Source organism: Protomyctophum parallelum (assembly GCF_964188405.1).
Source record: "Protomyctophum parallelum genome assembly, chromosome: 23".
NCBI lineage: Eukaryota > Metazoa > Chordata > Actinopteri > Myctophiformes > Myctophidae > Protomyctophum > Protomyctophum parallelum.
The window spans coordinates 32465991-32484007 of NC_139715.1; the positions used below are offsets into that span (position 1 = coordinate 32465991).

An 18017-nucleotide genomic window follows, 5' to 3' on the forward strand; every position below is an offset into this window, starting at 1 on the left:
GTCTGAAAAGGTGGGTTTTCAGACTACGGCGGAAGATTGGGAGTGATGCTGCAGTTCTGACTGCAATGGGAAGTGCATTCCACAGTTTTGGAGCCAGAAGGGTGAAGAGTTTGGGACGTGTGGAGCGTTGTCCCGGCGTTTTTAGTGAGGGTACTTCCAGTTTCCCTGCGTTGGCTGATCTGAGTGCGCGGGAGGGTTTGTAGGGTTCAATCATACTTGCAAGATATGGGGGAGCCATACCTTTGGTTGCTTTGAATGCCAGCATCAGAGTTTTGTATTCTGTGCGGGCAGCGACCGGGAGCCAGAGGAGGGAGCGGAGCAGGGGGGAGACATGTGAGAATTTTGGCTGGTTGAAGACCAAGCGAGCTGCGGCATTTTGGATCAGCTGGAGAGGCTTAAGTGCACATGCTGGTAGGCCAGTAAGGAGGGAGTTACAATAGTCGAGTTTTGACAAGACTGTTGTTAGCATCATGTTATGTGTTTAGCTAATGAAAAATATCAGATCTACAAGCTCATAGCGCGCCACCGAGTGGCGCGCTATGAGCTTGTAGGTCTGCGATTTTTGAAAAATCGAAGAACGACTGACATAGAAACATAATAGCTTTTTCAGAAAACTGTCATTTTCAAACAGACATTTTTTAGAATCTGATCTCAGGTCAGAATGGGTTAATGTAAACAAGTAGCTGCATGTCTGTCTGCCTGCCCAGTGGGCCAACTGCTTAAATGGTGCTTTTATCCAATAGATAAATGCACCATTATACTGTATAATTATTATATCTATTGATATAGACGTGCATTACATTCACCCACACATTCATCCACTGATGGTGGAGGCCATGCAAGGCACCAACATGCACATCAGGTTCAGACAGATCTTGTCAGGGACACTTTGACACAGGGGGAACATCTAGCCTCTCTGTAGATGACATGATCTAGTTTGATGTGTTATTATTGTATTTTGTGTGTTTGTTGTTGTATTGTTTATTTCCCCTTTTTGTGCAGTCTGTGTGTTTTTATTGGTCTTTATTATTGCACAGCGGCTCCCTTTGCCAACTTGTAGTCTTTTGTATTGTTCTTAATTAACTTTTAATCTGCTTAAATCAATGACCTCTTCCATACAGGAGAGGATTCTAAATAAGCCAGCTGGCTTCTTCCTTTCCTTGCATTGTATTTTTGTTCTTTGATATGTATCGTCTATTCTTTATACTATGTGCTAAATCAATAAACCTAACATAAATATAATCGGTACCCTATATGTATCCAGATAATATGGAACCGGGAAGTATTAAAGAGAAGCGTCCTAATAGATTGCATGCATGCCGACCCAGTACAATGAGTCAGTGTAGCGTCACAATCAGTTCAAACCCCTGTACACATCAGATAAGTGAACATAGCAGATCTACAAACCCCTGTACACATCAGATAAGTGAACATAGCAGATCTACAAGCCCCTGTACACATCAGATAAATGAACATAGCAGATCTACAAACCCCTGTACACATCAGATAAATGAACATAGCAGATCTACAAGCTGTACACATCAGATAAGTGAACATAGCAGATCTACAAACCCCTGTACACATCAGATTAGTGAACATAGCAGATCTACAAACCCCTGTACACATCAGATAAGTGAACATAGCAGATATACAAACCCCTGTACACATCAGATAAGTGAACATAGCAGATCTACAAACCCCTGTACACATCAGATTAGTGAACATAGCAGATCTACAAGCTGTACACATCAGATAAGTGAACATAGCAGATCTACAAACCCCTGTACACATCAGATTAGTGAACATAGCAGATATACAAGCTGTACACATCAGATTAGTGAACATAGCAGATCTACAAGCTGTACACATCAGATAAGTGAACATAGCAGATATACAAACCCCTGTACACATCAGATAAGTGAACATAGCAGATCTACAAGCTTATGATGAACATAAAATCGTTTTGTATGGAGGGTCCCTGGAACAGAATATTTTCAGATGGGGGTCCGTGTGTGTGTGTGTGTGTGTGTGTGTGTGTGTGTGTGTGTGTGTGTGTGTGTGTGTGTGTGTGTGTGTGTGTGTGTGTGTGCGTGCGTGCGTGCGTGCGTGCGTGCGTGCGTGCAGACAGACAGACAGGGTGGGGGTTATATTAAGACCACAACAGGTGTCTCCCCCTCCACCTGTCTCCCCTTCTCCAGAGGAGAGACAGGTGCCTAGTGGCACCCTAGAAAAGACAGACAGACAGACAGACAGACAGACAGACAGACAGACAGCTTGTAAATCGGCTAAAATAAATAAAACAAAACGCCCGTTCAGTGGGTGCAATGCCCAGATTAGAGAGGGGTCAGTTTGAAGTGTGTGTATTTGATTAGATTTTTATAATAAATATTCAACCAATGAAACGTATAATAACAAGAATGATCTATTGCAGTGCATGGTTTTCAACCAGTGGTCCCTGAGGGGGTTCCAGGTGGTCCCCACAGAGTATTGGTAACCAAATGGACCCTTCCATTCTTTAACTCTCGAGAGTTAAATTATTGTTAAACATTGCTAATTTTCTTTTTCTTTTAAGATATTTTTTTGCGGCTTACGCATTTTATTAGTTTTTTGAAGGGACAGACAGTAGGCTGACAGGAAACGGGAGAGAGAGAGATGGGGGGGGAAGACATGCAGTAAAGGCCGTGTCGGGCTCGGGAGTCGAACCCGCGGCACACTGCGGCTGGATTACCAGACGGTTACGCCACCGCCTGGGCAAAACATTGCTTAATCTACAAGAAGTCTACACAATATTAGAGAATGTAGAAGAATTGTTATTTTGATCAATGTGCCTATTATCTCTCCTAATGGTACCAACATCAATACAGCCTGTTATCTCTCCTAATGGTACCAACATCAATACAGCCTGTTATCTCTCCTAATGGTACCAACATCAATACAGCCTGTTATCTCTCCTAATGGTACCAACATCAATACAGCCTGTTATCTCTCCTTATGGTACCAACATCAATACAGCCTGTTATCTCTCCTAATGGTACCAACATCAATACAGCCTGTTATCTCTCCTAATGGTACCAACATCAATACAGCCTGTTATCTCTCCTAATGGTACCAACATCAATACAGCCTGTTATCTCTCCTAATGGTACCAACATCAATACAGCCTGTTATCTCTCCTAATGGTACCAACATCAATACAGCCTGTTATCTCTCCTAATGGTACCAACATCAATACAGCCTGTTATCTCTCCTAATGGTACCAACATCAATACAGCCTGTTATCTCTCCTAATGGTACCAACATCAATACAGCCTGTTATCTCTCCTAATGGTACCAACATCAATACAGCCTGTTATCTCTCCTAATGGTACCAACATCAATACAGCCTGTTATCTCTCCTAATGGTACCAACATCAATACAGCCTGTTATCTCTCCTAATGGTACCAACATCAATACAGCCTGTTATCTCTCCTAATGGTACCAACATTAATACAGCCTGTTATCTCTCCTAATGGTACCAACATCAATACAGCCTGTTATCTCTCCTAATGGTACCAACATCAATACAGCCTGTTATCTCTCCTAATGGTACCAACATCAATACAGCCTGTTATCTCTCCTAATGGTACCAACATTAATACAGCCTGTTATCTCTCCTAATGGTACCAACATCAATACAGCCTGTTATCTCTCCTAATGGTACCAACATCAATACAGCCTGTTATCTCTCCTAATGGTACCAACATCAATACAGCCTGTTATCTCTCCTAATGGTACCAACATCAATACAGCCTGTTATCTCTCCTAATGGTACCAACATCAATACAGCCTGTTATCTCTCCTAATGGTACCAACATCAATACAGCCTGTTATCTCTCCTAATGGTACCAACATCAATACAGCCTGTTATCTCTCCTAGAGGTGGTGGTGGCGGTGGTGGCTCAGGGGTAGAGTTCCTGGATGGTAACCGTAAGGTTGCCAGTTCGAACCCGGGCTCCCCCAGAGTTACTGTCGAAGTGTCCTTGAGCAAGACACTGAACCCCTAATTGCTCCCGATGTGCTAGTTGGTGCCTTGCATGGTTTCCGCTGCCATCGGTGTATGAATGGGTGAATGTAATGCACAATCTCTGTAAAGCGCCTTGGATAAAGGCGCTATATAAATGCACCATTTACCATTTACCATTCTAATGGTACCAACACCAATACAACCTGTTATCTCTCCTAATGGTACCAACATCAATACAGCTTGTTATCTCTCCTAATGGTACCAACATCAATACAGCCTGTTATCTCTCCTAATGGTACCAACATTAATACAGCATGTTATCTCTCCTAATGGTACCAACATCAATACAGCCTGTTATCTCTCCTAATGGTACCAACATCAATACAGCCTGTTATCTCTCCTAATGGTACCAACATCAATACAACCTGTTATCTCTCCTAATGGTACCAACATCAATACAGCCTGTTATCTCTCCTAATGGTACCAACATCAATACAGCCTGTTATCTCTCCTAATGGTACCAACATCAATACAACCTGTTATCTCTCCTAATGGTACCAACATCAATACAGCCTGTTATCTCTCCTAATGGTACCAACATCAATACAGCCTGTTATCTCTCCTAATGGTACCAACATCAATACAGCCTGTTATCTCTCCTAATGGTACCAACATCAATACAACCTGTTATCTCTCCTAATGGTACCAACATCAATACAGCCTGTTATCTCTCCTAATGGTACCAACATCAATACAGCCTGTTATCTCTCCTAATGGTACCAACATCAATACAACCTGTTATCTCTCCTAATGGTACCAACATCAATACAGCCTGTTATATCTCCTAATGGTACCAACATCAATACAGCCTGTTATCTCTCCTAATGGTACCAACATCAATACAGCCTGTTATCTCTCCTAATGGTACCAACATCAATACAGCCTGTTATCTCTCCTAATGGTACCAACATCAATACAGCCTGTTATCTCTCCTAATGGTACCAACATCAATACAGCCTGTTATCTCTCCTAATGGTACCAACATCAATACAGCCTGTTATCTCTCCTAATGGTACCAACATCAATACAGCCTGTTATCTCTCCTAATGGTACCAACATCAATACAGCCTGTTATCTCTCCTAATGGTATACCAACATCAATACAGCCTGTTATCTGCATTGTATTGCAGCATTGTGGACAAAATCTTATCCAACAACAAGAAAATATTCAACTTTTTTGGTCTGAGAGGCTAAATTTCATCAAATGGTGGTCAGTTTTGGACAGGTAGTTCAGACAGACAGGTCATGAGACAGACAGGTCATGGCATGCAGGCAGACAGGCGCGCAGGGCAGGCAGGCAGGCAGACAGACAGACAGGCAGGCAGGCAGGCAGGCAGGCAGGCAGGCAGGCAGGCAGGCAGACAGGCGCGCAGTCAGGCAGACAGACAGGCGCGCAGGCAGGCAGGCAGGCAGGCAGGCAGGCAGGCAGACAGACAGACAGACAGACAGACAGACAGACAGACAGACAGACAGACAGACAGACAGACAGCCTAGCAGCTGGCTGCTGCCTCTCATCACAGACCAGTCTATTTTCACTCCTTAGAGTGCTGTGCTTACACACGCATGGCGCACGCACACGCGCACACGCACGCGCACATGCACATAGGTGTTGCCAAATCAGCTTATTATAAGTGACTTTGGGCTCGTCTTGTTATGTATTGTGACATGCTAATATTGGTGTCCTGTGTTTGTTTTGAGGAGAGGCTTGTCTAATGTTGTTTAAAGTTTAAACCAGCGGTTCCCAAACATTTTCACGTCAAGGACCCTAACCCACGTCAAGGACCCTAACCCACGTCAAGGACCCTAACCCACGTCAAGGACCCTAACCCACGTCAAGGACCCTAACCCACGTCAAGGACCCTAACCCACGTCAAGGACCCTAACCCACGTCAAGGACCCTAACCCACGTCAAGGACCCTAACCCACGTCAAGGACCCTAACCCACGTCAAGGACCCTAACCCACGTCAAGGACCCTAACCCACGTCAAGGACCCTAACCCACGTCAAGGACCCTAACCCATGTCAAGGACCCTAACCCACGTCAAGGACCCTAACCCACGTCAAGGACCCTAACCCACGTCAAGGACCCTAACCCACGTCAAGGACCCTAACCCACGTCAAGGACTCTAACCCACGTCCATGACCCTAACCCACGTCAAGGACCCTAACCCACGTCAAGGACCCTAACCCACGTCCATGACCCTAACCCACGTCAAGGACCCTAACCCACGTCAAGGACCCTAACCCACGTCAAGGACCCTAACCCACGTCAAGGACCCTAACCCACGTCCATGACCCTAACCCACGTCAAGGACCCTAACCCACGTCCATGACCCTAACCCACGTCAAGGACCCTAACCCACGTCAAGGACCCTAACCCATGTCAAGGACCCTAACCCACGTCAAGGACCCTAACCCACGTCAAGGACCCTAACCCACGTCAAGGACCCTAACCCACGTCAAGGACCCTAACCCACGTCAAGGACCCTAACCCACGTCAAGGACCCTAACCCACGTCAAGGACCCTAACCCATGTCAAGGACCCTAACCCACGTCAAGGACCCTAACCCACGTCAAGGACCCTAACCCACGTCAAGGACCCTAACCCACGTCAAGGACCCTAACCCACGTCAAGGACCCTAACCGATGTCAAGGACCCTAACCCACGTCAAGGACCCTAACCCACGTCAAGGACCCTAACCCACGTCAAGGACCCTAACCCACGTCAAGGACCCTAACCCACGTCAAGGACCCTAACCCACGTCCATGACCCTAACCCACGTCAAGGACCCTAACCCACGTCAAGGACCCTAACCCACGTCAAGGACCCTAACCCACGTCAAGGACCCTAACCCACGTCAAGGACCCTAACCCACGTCAAGGACCCTAACCCACGTCAAGGACCCTAACCCACGTCAAGGACCCTAACCCACGTCAAGGACCCTAACCCACGTCAAGGACCCTAACCCACGTCAAGGACCCTAACCCACGTCAAGGACCCTAACCCACGTCAAGGACCCTAACCCATGTCAAGGACCCTAACCCACGTCAAGGACCCTAACCCACGTGAAGGATGTTTTTGTTCATGTTCCATCTGAAAATATGTTGTGCGTGTCACAGTAAAACAACGTCTAAACCTAACCCTCCTAAACTTAACCTCTGTTAAACTATGCCTAAAACTAAACCTATTCCTAAACTTAACCTCAGTAAAACTATGCCTAAAACTAAACCTATTCCTAAACTTAACCTCAGTAAAACTATGCCTAAAACTAAACCTATTCCTAAACTTAACCTCAGTAAAACTATGCCTAAAACTAAACCTATTCCTAAACTTAACCTCAGTAAAACTATGCCTAAAACTAAACCTATTCCTAAACTTAACCTCAGTAAAACTATGCCTAAAACTAAACCTATTCCTAAACTTAACCTCAGTAAAACTATGCCTAAAACTAAACCTATTCCTAAACTTAACCTCAGTAAAACTATGCCTAAAACTAAACCTATTCCTAAACTTAACCTCAGTAAAACTATGCCTAAAACTAAACCTATTCCTAAACTTAACCTCAGTAAAACTATGCCTAAAACTAAACCTATTCCTAAACTTAACCTCAGTAAAACAATGCCTAAAACTAAACCTATTCCTAAACTTAACCTCAGTAAAACTATGCCTAAAACTAAACCTATTCCTAAACTTAACCTCAGTAAAACTATGCCTAAAACTAAACCTATTCCTAAACTTAACCTCAGTAAAACTATGCCTAAAACTAAACCTATTCCTAAACTTAACCTCTGTTAAACTATGCCTAAAACTAAACCTATTCCTAAACTTAACCTCAGTAAAACTATGCCTAAAACTAAACCTATTCCTAAACTTAACCTCTGTTAAACTATGCCTAAAACTAAACCTATTCCTAAACTTAACCTCAGTAAAACTATGCCTAAAACTAAACCTATTCCTAAACTTAACCTCTGTTAAACTATGCCTAAAACTAAACCTATTCCTAAACTTAACCTCAGTAAAACTATGCCTAAAACTAAACCTATTCCTAAACTTAACCTCAGTAAAACTATGCCTAAAACTAAACCTATTCCTAAACTTAACCTCAGTAAAACTATGCCTAAAACTAAACCTATTCCTAAACTTAACCTCAGTAAAACTATGCCTAAAACTAAACCTATTCCTAAACTTAACCTCAGTAAAACTATGCCTAAAACTAAACCTATTCCTAAACTTAACCTCAGTAAAACTATGCCTAAAACTAAACCTATTCCTAAACTTAACCTCAGTAAAACTATGCCTAAAACTAAACCTATTCCTAAACTTAACCTCAGTAAAACTATGCCTAAAACTAAACCTATTCCTAAACTTAACCTCAGTAAAACTATGCCTAAAACTAAACCTATTCCTAAACTTAACCTCAGTAAAACTATGCCTAAAACTAAACCTATTCCTAAACTTAACCTCAGTAAAACTATGCCTAAAACTAAACCTATTCCTAAACTTAACCTCAGTAAAACTATGCCTAAAACTAAACCTATTATTCCTAAACTTGACCTCAGTAAAACTATGCCTAACCATAACCTTATTCCTAAACTTGACCTCAGTAAAACAATGCCTAACCATAACCTTATCCCTAAACTTGACCTAAAACTAACCCTATTCCTGAAAGTATAGTATAAAGCTATGCTTAACCCTAAACCTATTCATGAATCCTATACTACTGTATATATACAGACTACTGTACAGACTACTGTATATAGACTACTGTATATATAGCCCACGTACGTACGTCGCTTCTTTTGGCCTTGTTTTTGTAGACTGCAGGCTGGCTTGTTTCTCGTGTGAAAGGCAACACACACACACACACACACACACACACACACACACACACACACACACACACACACACACAGACAGAGACAGCAGCAGCAGCAGCAGCTGCAGGCCCAGTCAGTCAGTCAGTCAGTCAGTCAGTCAGTCAGTCAGTCAGTCAGTCAGTCAGTCATGATGTGGTCGGCAGCAGCAGTAGAGCTCAGAGTGTTCCCGTCCGACAGCGAGACGGAGGAGGACATGGAGGACATGGAGGACATGGAGGACAGCGGCAGCGACAGCTCCGACACGCCGTCCACCGGCGGAGGAGGGACGGACGGAGGACGCGGTATTCGGGGCGGCAGCGCCGCCGTCAGGGTGAGTCTGGTGTCAGGGAGTCCAGGGACGTGCAGACGGTGTTAGAGAGAGTCTGTCTGAGGCATGGGGGCTGAAATTCCCTAAAAGGGCACTTTATAAAAAGAAAATACAAAGACAGCTTTTGTAGATCAGCTATTTTCGGGGCGTGACCCTGCACTCTTTGGCTACTGGAGATGCGACAAATTAGGACAAATTATTACAACGCAAAATGTTCCAAGTTCAAGTTCTGGGGAGTTCAGAAAAGACAATTCTCCTGAATGCTGCTTCTGGGTATGGCATTTCTTATTTTGGGTAAAAGGGCAGGGGTTGAAGCCCCCTTTGATGTCTATGTGTGCACGTGCCTGGTGTCAGTTATTCTGCGTCCCAAAACACGCTACACGCTCCACCCCCCCCCCCCCGGGTCGTGCAGGGCAACCGTGTTTTGGTCTCGGTTGTATGTAGTTGGTTGTATGTAGTTGTGTGTAGTTGGTTGTATGTAGTTGTGTGTAGTTGGTTGTATGTAGTTGTGTGCGGGCGTCATGCTTAGTAAATAACAGATCTACAAGCTCTGCAGGCTTGTGCATCTGCTATTGACGCCATGCAACACCAACGTGCAACCAACATTAATAAGAGTAACATTTAACTACAACTAGACTTGAAAACAAAGCTTCATAAAAAAGATATAATTAACAGAAACTGTATTGTGTGTACTTACAAAACCAACTGAAATTAAATAATAATAGAGAAAATGTCCTTATAGTTTTAAGTCTTTGTTATAGGATCCAATATTCTTTGTTTAAAAAATTGCTCAAATAGCCGATCTACGAGTTGTAGTAAAACGCATCGCTGCATGCAGCTTTATAGTTTGATGTTGTAAATAAGCCCGAGAGGACGTTCTGGCTTAACCGTGTTTCGCCAAACTTGGCAATTATGGTGAGGACGCAGCGAAGCCCACGACCATTGGCCAAAGGGTGGCGCTATAGCGCCAACATTGACCACGCATATAGCTCAGGAAACCTTTGACCGTCGGCGATAAAACTTGGATACACATTTAATGCGTCTCCTCATGCCGAACAACCTTCTGAACCATCTGACCTCTGACCTTTAGATCACCCATTTTTTTATTATATGAAAAATGGTTCAATCAAATCTACTCGCTGGAAACCTTCCACACACCAGTGTTGTTTTTGGCAGCAACTTTCTATTTTAGTTTTAGTCATATAGTCTCTTGAATAGTTTTCACTTCGTTTTAGTCACATTTTAGTCACCTGGAATGTTCTAGTGTTTAGTCTAGTTCTAGTCGACTAAATGTCACGCAATTTTAGTCGACTAAATCTACAGTTGATTTAGTCGACTAAAATGTATTTTGGCGGGCCTTGATGTCGTTGTAATGACATATTTTACACTTTGGTTGCATGCTGAAAATAGCAGATCTACAATCTCACAACGCGTCGCAGCGCGACGCGTTGTGAGATTGTAGATCTGCTATTTTCAGCTTGCAACCCAGCATAAAACTGGATCTCTTGTCCACTAGTCCCTTACTAACATTTTAGTCTAGTTTATATTTGTTGACGAAATTGTCAGTATATTTAGTCTTAGTTTTAGTCACCATAGATTTGTTTTTGTTTAGTTTTAGTCAGTGAAAAAAGGTAGTCGACGGACATTTTTCGTCTTAGTTTTAAAGTCGACGAAAACAACACTGTCACACACACACACTGTTGGACCAAATTCTAAAAACCCAGAGAAGTTTGAAATAATGAAGCTTTTATGAGCCAATTAATGAAAATGGCAGTTTTATGAAAATTCTTCTTCTGCCTCTTATACTGTATACGTACATACTGTATACATGCAGAGTGACATGTTTATGAAACTTTACAGTATGGTATGGATGCCAAATAGCGCTGTAAGCGTCTTACTCTAATTGGCCAAAGGGGGCCCTATATAGCAATCGTTTGAAAATGAAACCTTTGAACGGGCATAACTGCGCACCACTCAGTTCACACAGGTGTGATTTTTTCCTAATTCCTTGGCCCGTCTTATCGCTGCTTGCAGCTATATTTGGATGTTGAAATTGTACTGTACATTGTACTGTACATTGTACTGTACATTGTAAATCGTAATTGTACATAGTCATTGTACATATTTGTTTATTTATTTGATATGGACATCACAATTAGCCTGGTTAATAAACCAGACCCAATCAGCCGTTGGCAAAAAAGAAATTGCCTGTCGGCGGATTACGGTCTGGAGAGGCTCAATTGTACGCCCATTTCCTACACCAGAGAAATGGGGCGGCCAATCGGGACACGGTATGCAATATGGGCGGGCTTTGGTACAGTGACTTTCAACGCTTGAGACCTTTGACTGACAGTAGCTCTGACCAATTGCGTCAAAGAGAAAATGTTTCAACCCGCCCCCCCCCCCCTGGAAATGAAATCCAAGCTGAGCCTCCCCAGACTAATATCCCGCGGTCCGTGCGATATTAGTCTGGTTTATTAACCAGGCTACATCACAATCACATTGCACACGTTGTACAGTATGTTGATGCATGCATACAGTGTGTTAGCAAGAGTGCTAATTTTCACCACATGTCCACATGAAAAATACAGTAACACTTTAGTTTTAAAGAAAACAACAACCAATCAAAGTACAAAAGGAGGAATATATACTAATAATATTTTACATAAAAATGATGCCAATTACCTTAAAGGAGAATTCCATGCTAGAATGCTTTCTTATCTTTCTTACCTTTCTTTGTAGTTGTTACGTCCCCATCAAAGAGGTCCAGGTGTTTTTTTGTGCAAAAACTCCTTATTGGCTATTTTCCCTACCATAAGCCCTCAATGAATTGCATTGCATTGAATGGGAATTGAATGGGGCTATGGGGTGTTATGCTAATTTGCTTATTTCCATCGAAAGAAGTAGTCAAGTGTGCCGCTTGGATTATGAAGAGAGGATATATAGAAAGAAATTATAATTTTTAGCGATGGAAATAAGTGCATTAGCACAACACCCCATAGCCCCATTCAATTACCATTCAATTCAATGCAATTCATTGAGGGCTTATGGTAGGGGAAATAGCCAATAAGGAGCTTTTTCACAAAATACCACCTTTGGTGGGGACGTAACGACTACAAAGAAATGTAAGAAAGCCTTTTAGTATGGAATTCTCCTTTAACTTACAAAGTTAAACCTAATCACTCAGGTATAGTAACCAGTCAGAAACCGTATACGAGTTGAATTGATTCCAACCATAGTTTGAGTCCTCTGTAGAAACACGTTACCGTTAGTCTCTAGTTTAGGAAGCGGTATAGGCAAGGAGTTCTTTACAGACTGTCCCAGTCGTTACACCTGGGAACATACCGTAGTCATTGAGTAATTGTAATTTAATCAGACCAGTGTGTGTCCAGTGGAAACCTCGTATTAATCTGATCTCAGGTCAGAATGGGTTAATTGTACATAGTAATTGTAAATTGTAATCATCATACATGTAATTGTGCCATGCGTCTATAGGTGAGGGGAGCGCCCCACCACCCCCACCATCACCACCAGCAGCAGCAGCAGCAGAGGCAGAGGAGGAGGAGGAGGGAGCGCCGCCATCCCCACCACCACCACCAGGGGCCGTTGGGAGGCGGCCTCCTCGGCGGCGGCGGCTCCAGCAAGCAGCGGCAGGCGGCCAACGCGCGGGAGCGCGACCGCACGCACAGCGTCAACACGGCGTTCAGCGCGCTGCGCACGCTCATCCCCACGGAGCCGCGCGACCGCAAGCTGTCCAAGATCGAGACGCTGCGGCTGGCCTCCAGCTACATCGCGCACCTCGCCAACGTCCTCCTGCTGGAGGCGGAGCAAGGCGGCGGCGGCGCCGCGCCGCCCTGCCTGCGCTACCAGAGCCTCCTCCTGCAGGGCGGCGCTCACGAGAGCGGCGGCGAGAACAACAGCACCGCCAATACCACCGGCAGCGCTACCGCGGCGGCCGCCGTCGCCGCCGCCGCTGCCCTGAGGCCCATCTGTACCTTCTGCCTGAGCAGCCAGAGGAGACAGGTACTGTTATTATTATTATTATTATTATTATTATTATCTGTACCTTCTGCCTGAGCAGCCAGAGGAGACAGGTACTGTTATTCACCTTATTGTACCTTTATTTACCTTATTTTATTTACCTTACCTTTTATGTACCTTCTGCCAGAGCAGGTCATTTTAGTTATTTGGCTTTGCTCGACACTAATAGGCCAGTGGTTCCCAAACCTTCAAAGCCCTAAAGTGCCCAGTTTGGGACATATTATGAATAAACTTAACCTTGACCTTGACCTAACCACACCAGAGGGTCGCCATGCAACTCTTTGCGACTGCTTGCAAGTTGCAACCATTATTCCCATTGGCATGTTGCAAGGAGTTGCATTGGTGTGGTTTGTTTTGTTGCAAGGAGTTGCATTGGTGTGGTTTGTTTTGGTGCAAGGAGTTGCATTGGTGTGGTTTGTTTTGGTGCAAGGAGTTGCAGCGGTGTGGTTTGGGCCTTAATTATCCCGTGACCCAACAGAGAAATTAGACGTTTGCCTGGGCACCAAACTAGTGAAAATAGACGATCTACAAGCTACGAGCTTGTAGATCAGCTATTTTCACTATACTTTTCACTATAATTTCTTGGATTTTTTGTTGATTTTTTTCAATTAGGAAAATGTGTGCTTGTTTCGGAATGTTTCTTGAAAAGTATCTTTAGTTTTACATTTTCCTAACTTAAAAACAGAATTCAATGATTTTTTATTAGTTACAGTTTGGGCCTTTTCTGCATTTATTGATAGAGATAGTGAAATGGGGAGGTCATTTATTTGATAGAGATAGGCGAGGTGCTGAGTGACATGCAGCAAAGGGAGTTGAACCTGCAACGCGCCCAGTCGGCCACCCAGATGACCATGGCTGGGGTGGCCATGGTCATCATGGCCACCCAGATGACCATGCCAGCCATCCGGGCCAGTTTAGCCTATTTTATACTGTGTTGTTTGGCAACGGAACACGCCTATTTTTAAAGGCTATACCTTTCAAATTGTTTAAGCTATTTTAAATGCTGTCCTGAAACGTTGATGTATACAGTAGTATAGGCCAATATACACCTGTGGGTGTGTGTGTGTGTGTGTGTGTGCGTGCGCATGTGTGTGTGTGTGTGTTGCATCATAAATAGCCAGTAGGTTTTGGCAGCAGTTTAACTGTAAGGCCACACTGGCTGGCGGCTGCAGCACATAAATATTATGTCACAACCTTAAAAGCCTTGAGATGTTCTGCGTCACGACCAGTACAACATCCAGGGTTCAGTTCTACTGCGTCACAGACCAGTACAACATCCAGGGTTCAGTTCTACTGCGTCACAGACCAGTACAACATCCAGGGTTCAGTTCTACCGTGTCACAGACCAGTACAACATCCAGGGTTCAGTTCTACTGCGTCACAGACCAGTACAACATCCAGGGTTCAGTTCTACTACTGTCACGGACCAGTACAACATCCAGGGTTCAGTTCTACTGTGTCACAGACCAGTACAACATCCAGGGTTCAGTTCTACTGCGTCACAGACCAGTACAACATCCAGGGTTCAGTTCTACTGCGTCACAGACCAGTACAACATCCAGGGTTCAGTTCTACTGCGTCACAGACCAGTACAACATCAGGGTTCAGTTCTACTGCGTCACAGACCAGTACAACATCCAGGTTCAGTTCTACTGCGTCACAGACCAGTACAACATCCAGGGTTCAGTTCTACTGCGTCACAGACCAGTACAACATCCAGGGTTCAGTTCTACTGCGTCACAGACCAGTACAACATCCAGGGTTCAGTTCTACTGCGTCACAGACCAGTACAACATCCAGGGTTCAGTTCTACTGTGTCACAGACCAGTACAACATCCAGGGTTCAGTTCTACTGTGTCACAGACCAGTACAACATCCAGGTTCAGTTCTACTGTGTCACAGACCAGTACAACATCCAGGAGGGTTTTTTTATGATATGTTTTGGGGCTTTTTCTGCCTTTTATTGATAGGTTGAAAAGTAGAAATGGGGGAGAGAGAGAGATGGGGGACCGTCGGATCGGGAGTCGAGCCCGTGGCACGCCGTCAGGCTGGCTTGGCAGCCTGACGGTCCAGACGGTTGAGCTAACCGTCTGGACCAACATCCAGACGGTTGAGCTAACCGTCTGGGCCGACATCCAGACGGTTGAGCTAACCGTCTGGACCAACATCCAGACGGTTGAGCTAACCTAAACCAGTGGTTTTCAACCCTTCTATATACAGGCCTGGTCGGGCCACGTTGACGACGTACAGGGCGAATTCCCAGTGGGCTGCTGCCCCCCCCCCCCACCCCCCTTGCTTTAATTTAATTAGTTTTCGCACATGTAGGATGTTTTTTTCAGTATAAAAGTGGTGGTATTAGGGCCTGTTTGTTTGTGTGTGCCTCGACAGAGCGCGTGGCGGTGGTGGTGAGCCGGTCTGTGACAATGAAATGTCAGGGCCGCATTTCTGACCCAGTCCAGCCCTGCTTATATATCAAGGTCCATTATGTGTTCTGCTTTTGAGCCACGGAACACCATTTGACACCATTTTGACAAGAAGAATATTCTAGAATGAATATTGTTGTTTTTGTCCACAATTCCATGCTATATACAGTAGATGCGATACCATAACGTTAGGAGAGTTAACAATGAATTGGGTAGATTAGAGGTGGGCAACTGTGAAGATGCAGAGGGCCACTATAGTTCCACACTCACTCCAGAGGGCCACTATAGTTCCACACTCACTCCAGAGGGCCACTATAGTTCCACACTCACTCCAGAGGGCCACTATAGTTCCACACTCACTCCAGAGGGCCGCTATAGTTCCACACTCACTCCAGAGGGCCACTATAGTTCCACACTCACTCCAGAGGGCCACTATAGTTCCACACTCACTCCAGAGGGCCACTATAGTTCCACACTCACTCCAGAGGGCCACTATAGTTCCACACTCACTCCAGAGGGCCACTATGGTTCCACACTCACTCCAGAGGGCCACTATAGTTCCACACTCACTCCAGAGGGCCACTATAGTTCCACACTCACTCCAGAGGGCCACTATAGTTCCACACTCACTCCAGAGGGCCACTATAGTTCCACACGCACTCCAGAGGGAGACTATAGTTCCACACTCACTCCAGAGGGCCACTATAGTTCTGTTCCACACTCACTCCAGAGGGCCACTATAGTTCCACACTCACTCCAGAGGGCCACTATAGTTCCACACTCACTCCAGAGGGCCACTATAGTTCCACACTCACTCCAGAGGGCCACTATAGTTCCACACTCACACTCCAGAGGGCCACTATAGTTCCACACTCACTCCAGAGGACCACTATAGTTCCACACTCACTCCAGAGGGCCACTATAGTCCACGCTCACTCCAGAGGGCCACTATAGTTCCACACTCACTCCAGAGGGCCACTATAGTTCCACACTCACTCCAGAGGGCCACTACATTTCCACACTCACTCCAGAGGGCCACTATAGTTCCAACACTCACTCCAGAGGGCCACTATAGTTCCACACTCACTCCAGAGGGGCCACTACATTTCCACACTCACTCCAGAGGACCACTATAGTTCCACACTCACTCCAGAGGGCCACTATAGTTCCACACTCACTCCAGAGGACCACTATAGTTCCACACTCACTCCAGAGGGCCACTATAGTTCCACACTCACTCCAGAGGGCCACTATAGTTCCACACTCACTCCAGAGGGCCACTATAGTTCCACACTCACTCCAGAGGGCCACTACATTTCCACACTCACTCCAGAGGGCCACTATAGTTCCACACTCACTCCAGAGGGCCACTATAGTTCCACACTCACTCCAGAGGGCCACTACATTTCACACTCACTCCAGAGGACCACTATAGTTCCACACTCACTCCAGAGGGCCACTATAGTTCCACACTCACTCCAGAGGGCCACTACATTTCCACACTCACTCCAGAGGACCACGTTGCATATACTGCCGTAGCAAAAATAGCCGATCTACAAGCTCAAAACTGAGCTGAAATCAATAATATATCACTGAGTATTCCGATATCAACCTGCGGACCGCATTAAGTGAAGGTGGAGCTGCATGTGCCCCCCCCCCCCCTGTATGTGTGGTGTAGACTTTATGTAAACTAGAGCGGTGCCCGGGGCACTTGCCCACTTGTAACGATGCAAGTTGGAAATGCATGCCCCAACCCAGTTATTATGTCTGTGTCGCTTTTATGCCCATGTGGAGATATTTGTCAGCCATGCCCAAATATGGAGTGTTATGCAGATGTCAGAACAGGACAGCTCCATATATGGAGATGTCCAGAACCGTGGCTCAAATGCTGAATAATTAATGGACCTTGGTTTGAAAAAGGTTAAAACCATCCTATGGTAACGTCATGCACGTGTTTGTGTGTGAATTAAAATATATATAATTTATAATGTTTTCCTTCCCTCCACAGCTTAGAGAGGGAGAAAAGCATTCTACCTGACCCCTGACCCGATGACCTCACACAGAGACCCCCCCCCCCGCCTCCCCCCCAATGTTTACATGTAACTGATGGCGGGACAAAGTCACATCAACTGTCAAACTCTCTGACTATTATGTGTACCGCGCACACACACACACACACACACACACACACACACACGCACACACACACACACAGCAGGACTTCTTTATCAGAAGTAAGACAGAAGACCAACACACTCCTCGCTGTGCGTTGTTTAGCAGCTCCGCCGTGTTTTGGCGGAGCTG

At 45.0% G+C, this 18017-nt stretch overlaps 1 protein-coding gene across 1 annotated transcript; it reads left to right on the plus strand.

Annotated features, from left to right (window-relative positions):
• Window positions 1-9041: 9041 nt before the first annotated feature.
• On the plus strand, window positions 9042-18011 carry LOC310854061 (uncharacterized protein). Its single transcript, XM_083758544.1, has 3 exons — window positions 9042-9252; window positions 12745-13272; window positions 17722-18011. The coding sequence occupies exons 1-3, from the start codon at window positions 9070-9072 to the stop codon at window positions 17749-17751; spliced, it is 741 nt and encodes a 246-aa protein (XP_083614670.1). The 5' UTR covers window positions 9042-9069; the 3' UTR covers window positions 17752-18011.
• The last annotated feature ends 6 nt before the right edge of the window (window positions 18012-18017 follow it).